This window comes from Onychostoma macrolepis, chromosome 17 (assembly GCF_012432095.1).
Source record: "Onychostoma macrolepis isolate SWU-2019 chromosome 17, ASM1243209v1, whole genome shotgun sequence".
Taxonomy (NCBI): domain Eukaryota; kingdom Metazoa; phylum Chordata; class Actinopteri; order Cypriniformes; family Cyprinidae; genus Onychostoma; species Onychostoma macrolepis.
The window spans coordinates 8410485-8421610 of NC_081171.1; the positions used below are offsets into that span (position 1 = coordinate 8410485).

The following is an 11126-nucleotide window of genomic DNA, read 5'->3' on the forward strand; positions in this document are numbered from 1 at the left end:
AACTGCTGCACGGACAAAAATGTCATTTCTGACTTTTTATTCGCTGAGGACGTGACGACAGAATGTGGAGTTCACTGTTTATATTTCTTTCTCTCTTTTTTCATCTGAAAAATGAAATTAGTTTATTATTAATATTATTATTAAGGTAATCATACAGATGTATGTTTTCAACGAGATAAAGTATTTTTTTTCCTTTAGAGTATATATTTACTATTTATTCGACATAGTACTTTTAACGAAAGACTCACATATATTTTATCAGAGATTAATTCTGTGAGGAAAAACTGTCAAAAAACCCTAAAAGATAAAAAGGTATGTTTGATTGTACTGGATTATATGACATTCTTACAAACACCTGCACAGGGGATTCGTAGTTTTATTACACACTACCGCCCTCTAGTGGACATTTACCGCAATCACAACAACAGTGTCAACAAAACACCACATTTTGGTAGCACTGCAAAATACTAATCAAGATATTGAAACGACATGATTCTCGAACTCTTTCAAAATATCTGTAATTTGTTTTTGTTTTTTTTGTTTTGTTTTTTTGTAGTAGGCATACTACCAATTTCAATTTTATAATATTAAAAATGTTGGTTAGAACAATGGCTTGATATTTTTGTGTTATCCTTTAAATTTTATTTTTTTAACTATTTTGTTTTGTGTTTCACAATTGTTTAGTTTTAGCTGAAATACCTATTTAATGACAACTTACCCCATACAGTATTAAATATGGTGTGTGTTTGAGTTCAATAAACGGTCTCTTCGGAAGCTTATTTGCAGCCTAGACTTTATGTATATGCCTGTGTTTCAAAATCAAATCACAGCCAAATAACCCAGGGTTTCTTGAGTCGATTATACTATTGTAATTGTGCAAACAGGGCAAGAAATGTGCATTATGCATGCAACAATGACTGTTTTGGATCACTGACTTTGCATTGATCCACTCACTAATTTTGACAGCCCACAATGCATGAAACGAACAAATAAGAAGACTAGAATATGCTAGAAAACATCTATTTCCTTTGCTGCTTGGAATCAGGTTGGAAATCAATTTTGTTGCTTTTGCTGGCTTTCAAATCACCTCTGAGATTCCCCTGAAGTGACAGCAGAATCATATCGACACTAGTGGGTGTGAAAGCTGGTGAAGGCCATAAGACTGCAGGTGACAGATGTTAATGGAAGGAAAGTCATGACACACATACACAGATATGACAGGACTCACCAACCTAAAGAAATGGATATTCACTTAACAGCTGTTCAGTCAAATTATTTTGAGATATTGATTTGCACAACAGTAATCTTATACATCCAATAGTTATCATTGTCAATCACCAAATAAATAAATATGTGGACATGAAATATCGTTTGAGTTTTAATTATTTGAAAATATTCATGTATAGCCTATTATCTTAAAGCTTTTGCTAAGAAAAAAATAGTAGCCTACCCTACAAAGTACAAAACAATTGGTCTAGCAGGATAAACGCTGCAATAGTAGGCTATTTTAGTAATATTAATAGCCCTATATGTAACCTCTAAAGTAGTTTTTAGTACAGTCCATAATCGAGACGCAAGACAGCGCGATTTAAGTTTGTATGAAACGAGAGAGAGAGCAAATCCGTGAAGAAACATGAAATTAGCGCCAGGTTACACCATGCCTACACCGGACGAGAGTGGCGCGGCGCGCATCCAGAGCATCACTGCTTATAATGCCTTCTCACTAAAAAACGAACTACAATAATGTTACTTAGATAAATGTTGTACAGAATGATCATTTTTATCACGCACTCACATTTGCAAGATTTCCCAGCAAAACTGTCAAAGCATATTTTATTATAATTCATCATGCATTACACCTCATACAGTCATTCACCTCAAAATAAAGTAAGCAGGTTTCAAAGTTCAAGATACAAAGTGCTGGAGAAAATGATTTGATGTCCTGCATCATACCCATTTTGGCATTGCACATATTTCATGAACAGTTCAAAACGACAGTTCATTTTGTTCTGTGCACTGTTGCACATTCGTTTCAGTTCATCTGAAATACCTGATAAGCAATTCAAGCAATCAATAGGCTGTAGTAGAGTCATGAATTCTATACAGATGCTAGACTCTCTGAAGTGTCTGCAGTATAATGTCATGAAACAGATGGCATGTGGGCTGTCTGGCTCTCTTAACTGTCTCATGCCCATATCTACATACCTGCACAGTGAAGAGGAGAGTAAGCTTCTGGTGAATGAATGTAATTTGCATTAACTTTTCACTTAGATTGTTCAGCTGAACCTAAAAAGAAATGCTCCACTAGAAAGTGTCAGAAGCTGACAGAAGTGACAGAAAGACGGAGTCCAAAAGTCTGACACCACAATGAAAATCTCAGACCCTATACGTGCATTGCATGCATATTCAGAAGTTCAGGGTCAGTGTTTTTGGTTGTTTTAAGCCTCTTGTGCTCACCAAGGGTGCATTTATTTGATAAAAAAAAAAAAAAGAGAGTAATAATTTGAAATACTTTTACAATTAAAAATAACTGTTTTCTATTCCAATATATTTTAAAATGCAATTTATTCCTGTGATGGTAAAATTGATTTATTTTTAGAAATCATTCTAATATGCTGATATGGTACTCAAGAGACATTTATTATCAATGTTACAAATAGTTGCCCTGCTTAATATTTTTGTGAAACCCACGATAAATGTTTTAAGGATTCTTGATGAATTGAAGTTCAAAAGAACAGCATTTATTTGAAATAGAAATATTTTGTAAGTTTTACTGTAAATTTAATGCATCCTTGCTGAATGAGTATTATTTTCCAGACCAAAAAATTCCGAACTTTTGAATCTGTAGTGTATATGTTATATTTAATATATTTAATATTTAAGATTCAGAACTATTTCTAGGTCAAACATGTAAATTTGTGACGTTGCTCATGTGACTCTTTGTATACAGAAGGTCAGATGTTCATAAGATGCTCTTTGGAACATTTGATCCAAAGGTCATGCAGCTCGAGTGCTGCTGCAATTTAAGCCAAAGAAGGACAAGCCAAGTACTATTTTTCAATGAATAGTTATGAAATTCATAAATTCATGTTAATTTTTTAGTTTACATTTCATGCAAATTATGCTCATAATAAAAATATAAAATATACATTCACAATGGTGGTCTCAGACTTTGGACACGCCACTGTAGATCTGTTCTGCAGATCCCATCTGTTCATTTTTTTGCCATACAAAGTGCTAAACCTGATTGCAACATCCTCCAATAAAAAAACTAAACAAAAACAAAAACCTGCAATCGTAAGAACGTTTGAGTCGAAACTCTGTGCAGCAAAGCCTCTCCCAGCACATCAATCTTAGAAACAGACCTGAGCTTGAGTTCTCCATTCTCTTTACCTTCAGAGCAGCAATGGATATTTCAACTAGCATTCAAAACACACAAGAGACTTCATGTACGAGCCTACATCTGTATTACAAAAGTAATACTAGCTAAACTATGGGCAGTGCAATCTGGCTTTTCATAAAGCCATTGTGTTGTTTTGTTTGTGAAGGTTTTATTTATCTGTCCACACTGGTTTCCGCAAGCCTATTATTCATTATGCCCAGGGCTCCGACCCCACCAGAGAATCCATTGTGCCTATTTGTTGACCCGCATGGCCTGGGATGGCCGTTAGCAGTCTCAGACAGTTGTTTCTGCATGATCGCCAAGTTGACCTTATTAGCCGCCAGGAAGTCTCTCATGGAGATCATCTCTCCAGACATCCTGCGTCCATCCGTCTCGCTGTCGTTCACTGCATCTGTGTCTATGGATATGTTGCGAACACGTGTTCGCACATGGGCCGGCATGACTGCGTTTCTACGGGGCCGGAGAGACCTCCTGGGGCAGTGACGGCATGGTATCTTGAGCTTTTTCAGGAGCCAGTTAAGCACCTGCTTGATAACAATAGAGATGACGTTGAACAGCGAGTAAATGCAGCAAACGCCCATTAAAATAAAGAAGAAATTGCCGATTCGGTAGACGGTTTGGTTTTCGTAATTGGCTCGCTGGCTGCTGACCATATCCCCGAAACCAATGGTGCTGAAGGCCACAAAGCAGAAGTAGAGTGAATCCAAATATCCCCATCCCTCGATTGAGGAATACATGGCCGAAGCACAACAAGAAATGATTATTGCTGCCACACAAAGGATCAACATCACACAATACACCGAGGGCTTCCATCCTGCAAGGCTGTCTTCACGGTTTAGCCTCGTGTCTCTCGAGTCTTGTCTGCTGTCGTGAGGTAAAACTCCTTTGCGACGCCGTTGGACTTCATGGCAGGATTTGAGAACAAAAGCCAACACTGTTATTATTCTCTCCAAGAAAAGATTGAAAAATAAAATGGTGGCTGCGCAGCCAATGAGACCATAAAAGATCAGGAAGATTTTGCCACCGACTGTGGCTGGTGTGGTCATTCCAAACCCTGTGGGATATATGAGAGGAAGAAACATTAATTTATACCAATAAATAACGGAAAAAAAACAATATTCCGCAGGCTGTTTATTGAGCTCAATCGGCCAAAACTATTTTCTTCTTCAAAGCTGGAGAACAAACTGTTGCTATTGGTGACAGATACTGAAACATCTCCCACCTTTCCCTTGTCACACTGATTGAAATGCAAATAACAAGTGGATTGCATTATTCTTCTCATAGATGTTTTTTTCCCCTGCACATGAAAGCCGCCATTGACCGGGACATCATGAAGACAAGCTCATTCTCATCCTCAGCTTAGGTTTGAAGACTTTATCACGGACATTTCATGACGTGCTTGATCAAAGAGAGATGCAATGAAACCAAACTAAACATCAGTTAATATCAGCTGCAAAGGTCTATGGTTCATCGTTTGGAATACCAACAGTTGTGTGGTTGTTGGTTCCCCTCTGGGAAATTTTCTTGGAATTAGTTAGAATACAGGCAGGAGGAACTGGGAACTTCTGTAAACACATCTTTGATAGCATTACCTTCAGCGTTCGATATAGATAAACAGCATCTTTATTAAGTCTTAGGGAAGACCTCAGGGTCAATATTTTCCAATTTGGAATGGTTAGCTAAAGAGAAAATGTACAGAAAAGAGAGGGGGGCATGTATCAGACTGACTTAACGTGTACAACATCCTTTATAAATTTCAGTTCTTGTTAGGTCTAATATTGTACCAAAAGCAAAGTTTTCAAAAGCTGAAAAATTTCTGGTCAAGCCCAAACAATTCACTTCAAAATCTTTACACTGTAACATGCAGGCAACGTGATCTGCATCAATTCTCAAATGCCTCACCTAATGTACAATGTAACAATTTGCAACACTTTACTGTGTTATTGCAAGTTTTAAACTAAATGTATTCATTTTTAATCATAAATATCTTGACAATGTGTATTTACACATATATTCACAAATAAGTAAATACACAACAACATGAACACTAAAATGTAACGACACAAGAAAACTGTGACTACACGATTCCTGTGGTTTACCTGCATAAGTCAATAAATAAATCATTAATAAATAGCTATATCACATATACTGCAGGTCTAGTTGTCACAAGGGCTATATTTCAGTAACTATATGGTTTTAAGTCAAAGTCAAATTACATATATATATGTTTTCTCTAACTTTTGCTTAGACAAAACTCTCTTTAATTAGATTTTTTTTTTTCTTTTTTGTGGATTCTATCCTAATTTTTGCAGTGTTTCAGGTAAACAAGTTAAGATGATAAAACCACACTGACATACATTCATGAAGGGACAATAAGACTGGACTATTTGAAATATTAGAAATGTAAACAATTTATTCATTACAATAATTGTGGGCTAAAGCAATGGTTTTATATATAGGCCTATGTTTTTTTGCATCCTATTTCATTAAACTGTTTAGACTTTGCTGAAAGGTTATAACAGATCACTTGTATTGTGAGAATATGCCCCACTATTCAAACAATAAGGTGGCTGCAATAAACTGTATTGCAGGCAAGACTTTAGGCTATATATTCACTGAAAGTGTGACTAGGTGTCACACACACACACACACACACACACACACACAAATAAATTAGTATTACCATATTATCATACTATTATTTTTATGTGTTTGTTATTGTAAATATGTTGTAAATACAAATTTTAGAGTGATTTTAGATAGCTATATAAATATAATATACCTAATACATTTAAGAATCATTCCTAATCTTTTCAGTCCAAATATATTTCAAGTGTCTTTCTTACCGATGGTGGAAACGACAGTACCGACAAAGTAAAAGGCTCCGGTAAAATCCCAGCGTGGTCTGAGGGTGTCCACCCGTATTCCTGCCATGTTCGCCTCTTCATAATGTCTCAAGAACTTCTCCAGATCACTTTTGTTGAGATTGTACTTTTGGCTGAAAAGCTCAAACCTCTGAGCCCACTTTTCCTTCGCCTGCTTCTCCTTGGGATGCTCCAGGGCTGAAAAGACCGCGGCTCCGCACAGGAGGTAGAGGATGATGAGGAGCAGCAACATTATGAACCTCGCATTATCTTCATTCACAGGACCACAGCAGCACGCGCCTCTACATGCCATTATGTGACTACTGCTGGATAGGACTGGTAATAAAGTCTCCACATCATACATTTAACGGTGGTGGGCATGCAACTGTAAGAAACTTCCTCGTCTTCCATTATTCTTGGGCTGCATGTACACCAGATGCAGTGCATATGAGCAATGATGATGAGAGATGCTCATACCATCCTCTGACAATGGGTTTAGTGGCAGCTGAAATCCTGTTCAGCTGATTGTGGGTGGATCTGCTAGTTCTGCTCATCTCATATGATGCATCTCACTGGGTCACTTCGAAAAGCCTTTATACCTTATATTCACTTCAGTCGCTGGTACGTCCATCAGGTGGCTGCACGCACGCGCTATCGAAAAGATCTTACAATACTGGATACAAGCGTTGAATTTGTGCATAAGCTAAAACTACTATAGTAAGCCTTCAACACCAGTTTACACAGACTAAACTCGCAAGTACTCTCTGGACATATTCGTGATGCCCTTAAGTTCAGTAGACAAACCTCACAAGAAGCGCACGTTCCCTGCGACTGCACGAAACTCTCGGAGCAGACGCATATGGCAAGCCATTTTAACAATTACAGTCTAAAACTAAAGTTTTTCTTTCTTTGTTGCTGGTACTTATTTTAATAGTATTACAACTTATAAGAATAGTATCTATTTCCCAGCTAATAGGGAACGTTCTTAAAACTTTGGCTAAAGTTTCTGGCAAAGTTCCCTAAAAGTAATAAATAAACTAATTCTACTGGAATGCGTGCTCAGAGTTCTCTGGTCTTTAATAATGTTCTCAAAATGTTTGCACAAAAACATTATTTATACATAGGGTGACCAGACGTCCTGTTTTTTTCCGGGACAGTCCCGTATTTCAGCTCTGTTTTGTCCCATATTTCAAAATTTCTTTAAGCAACATCCTATTTATTTTCTTTTTTTGTTTCCATTGTGAGTGTACATAAATAAAAGCCGACCTTTATACAGTGATGCATTATTAATAAGACCATAAGTGTTTAAAGTTGATTCTGCTGGTATAAGGAAACAGCACGTGGTCACTGTCTGGGGGCTTTGTTTTCAATTGCGCAACTTGGCGCAACTTGTTCTTTTGCTGGCGGTTATCAAACAGCGTTGCAGTACCGAACCGAGATGTCCGTACCGTGACGGTTCGGTACGAATACATGTATCGTGCCACCCCTAATATATATAGGGCTGTGAAAGTTAACGCATTAACACAAATTCATTTTAATGGCACCAATTTTATTATGGTGGATGGCAAGTTATGAATGAATGAAACGCCTTTGTCCATGTTTCACTGTCTCAAATCGCACTCAAGGAAAGTGTTTGAGAAATAGCATCCCTTCCGTGGCTCAGTATGCTTTCTACTCGTTTTTTTTTTTAGTCTCGAGCAACAGACTGTATGGCATTTATGTTACATGATTTGACTGAATTTTACATAGAAAGGGCGACAGAGCACCGCATTAAAAGAAATTAACATTCATGTTTTCTTAACCGCTGGCCAAATTCAAAAACGAAACTAAAAGTAAATCATCTTTGAGAGCAAGGGGGCCCTATGCAGTTTACGTATTTTGTGTATAGGGAGGATCGGCTCTGAACACAGATATTATGTTGCTTCTCTAATTTTACATGCAAATAGCCTATAGCCGAAATCACAGCACAGCTATTGTCTTTATCTTAGGTGTACTATGCACTGTAAAAACGGCAAAAGTCTGGCAGCAGAGTTTCCAGACGGATTCCGTTAAATTACAGAAAATATCCATTTCACAAAAATACATGCAAAACTGTAAAATACAGAATAGACTTTACAGTCAAAATTAATTAAATTACAGTATATTACTGTTGATAATATGTTTTTAAACTATGGAAAAACTGACAAATTATGTCAAATTACAAAGAAAACAACCGACTTTCAGTTAATCTCTGTAAATTTGGGGTTTTAATTAGTTATTTTATAAAACTGCTCTGTCCATCTACAGTAATTTACTTTTAAATTAAAGTTTTTCCATGTACAATAACTAAGAAATATCTTTAAAACTTGCAATATGCACAAAAAGTTTGTATATTTACAGGATTAATCCTTCCTTTTACATAAGCAATCTCACAATTTCAACCAATCTGTTAATTAAAAGGTATTTAGTAGTTATTTTATGAAATGGCTGTCTACCTACAATCATTTTCTGTTAAAATTCAGATATTAGCTATAAGAAATATTGTATAAAAATGTAGTAAGTATAGAATACAAAGACAAATGTGCGATTAAGTTGCGATTAATCGTGATTAAATATTTTAATCAATTGACAGCCCTAATATATGTGACCCAGGACCACAAAACCAGTATTAAGTCGCCGGGGTATATTTGTAGCAATAGCCAAAAATACATTGTATGGGTCAAAATTATCAATTTTTCTTTAATGCCAAAAATCATTAGGATATTAAGTAAAGATCGTGTTCCATGAAAATTTTTTGTAAATTTCCTACTGTAAATATATCAAAACTTAATTTTTGATTAGTAATATGCATTGCTAAGAACTTCATTTGGATCATTTTAAAGGCAATTTTCTCAATATGTAGATTTTTTTGCACCCTCAGATTCCAGATTTTCAAATAGTTGTATCTCAGCCAAATATTGTCCTATCAGCTTTCACATGATGTATTCATCTCAGTTTCGAAAATTTGACCCTTATGACCAGTTTTGTGGTCCAGGGTCACACACACACACACACACACACACACACATATATATGTCACAGCTCACGGGGAGCATGGGAACCAGGAACGAGGAGACGAGGAATTAACAACACGGGAGTTTAATATGCAGACAGGAACACAGATCACAGGTAGGGTAGACACTTAAAGACCGACAAACACTAACTGAAAGGACTGGGGGTTTTAAAGACAGGACAATCAAGGAACTAAGGAGACACACCTGGAATCAAATTAACACAATCAGACTGGGAAGAAACTGGGTCACAGGGAACACATGGGGAGCAAAAACACAACAAAACAGTCCAGGGGTGTGACATTACTCCCCCCTCCCGGAAGGTGCGTCCTCGCACCGTGGAACAACAGAGGGGGGGAAACGGGTGGGAAAAAAGGCCGAGGCTCAGGAGGAGGACGGACCACCGGGAGGGGGCCGGCTGACAGAGACCAGGGAGGTGACGAAGAAGGGAGGAGCCAGGGAGGAGACAGGAGGGACCCGGAGCAGGAGGAGCCTGGCAGGACCCAGGCCACAGCCATGATGATGGCCCACGGTGGAGCCGACGGAGGGAGGAGCCATAGAGGAGGCATGGCCGCCGACTCCAGGGGGCCAACCAACGGCGGCGGAGCAGGTGGTGGAGGAGCCCGAGGCGGAGACGGAAAGCCGACGAGCCAGGGGGATGCCGAGGATCCGGGGGGCCAAGGTGGAGCCGAGTGCTCTGGCGACCGAGGCGGAGACGGAGCTCCGCGGCGGAGCCGGAGCGACTGAGGACCAAGGTGGAGCTGGCGGGAGGAAGGAGCCCAACTGAGCCGGTGGGACGGAGCGACGAGGTGCAGCCGAAGGAGCGGAGTCCTGAGGCGATGGCGGGTTGACGCCCGACCAAGGCGGAGCAGGAGGGACGAGGGAGCCCGGTGGAGCTGGAGGATCGACAGGTGACGGTGGAGGCGAGGGAGCTAGGAGCCGAGGTGGAGCCGCTGGGTCAACGGGCCGAGGCATAGTCCGGGCCGAGGAGGTTGGAGGCGGAGGTGAGGGATACTCCAGCCCCGACGACGCTGGAGGATGGCAGTCCCATGGGGCTCGCACCGCACTGATGGTGGGCTGAGGGCGAGCAGAGGGGCTGCCAGACGACAGCGGTGGAGGAGGCATCTTCGAGGAGCGGGCACTGGAGGGCATTTTCGAGGAGCGGGCACTGGACGATATGAAGCCCCCTCAGGGCTGAACAAGGGAACCAGGGACGAAGGAGGGCTGGACGGGACCAGCGGGGATGACGGAGAGAGGAGAGGGGGCAGTTCGACTTCCAGTTCAGTTTCCCAGTCTATCAAATCCTCCTCCATGTCCAGCAGCCCCAGATGGATAATCAGCTCACCCTCAGCCACGGTGCAGGGGCGGAGCTCCACTCCGCTCACACCGCCCACGGCTGGCTCCCTCGCGATGGGCACTGTGTTAAATAACATTCACAAACATTAATTAATGTTGTAAAATATATTGTTCATCATCCAGCAAGAAATTTCCATCCAGCAGGCTGAGATGCAAGCAGCAACCGTCGGAACATCCAGCTGGAATGAAAAGTAAAGATGCGTGTCATTAGGATAGCAATACTGTTGTCAGTAGTACAGACTTTGGTATCAAGTCAGTGAAATACTGGGATGCCAGGAAATGCTGGTATCGTCACATTTTTACATTTCAGTACCGACTTGGTACCAAAGTTAGTAATTTTGACAACACTAGACAGCAGTGATATGAAAAGCCATATTACTGAATGACAGACCCATAGTCATGTCATGTACATGGAGAGGAGAAGTGTTCCAAGCACTGAGCCCTGAGGTACCCCAGAAGCTAGATGTTACGAAT

General features: G+C 39.8%; 1 protein-coding gene across 1 annotated transcript; it reads right to left on the bottom strand.

Annotated features, from left to right (window-relative positions):
* Window positions 1–3295: 3295 nt before the first annotated feature.
* kcnk13a (potassium channel, subfamily K, member 13a) lies at window positions 3296–6860 on the bottom strand. The gene is made up of 2 exons (XM_058749960.1): window positions 6250–6860; window positions 3296–4457 (listed from the first exon to the last, which is right to left on the bottom strand). The coding sequence occupies exons 1-2, from the start codon at window positions 6629–6631 to the stop codon at window positions 3556–3558; spliced, it is 1284 nt and encodes a 427-aa protein (XP_058605943.1). The 5' UTR covers window positions 6632–6860; the 3' UTR covers window positions 3296–3555.
* Between the last annotated feature and the right edge of the window lie 4266 nt (window positions 6861–11126).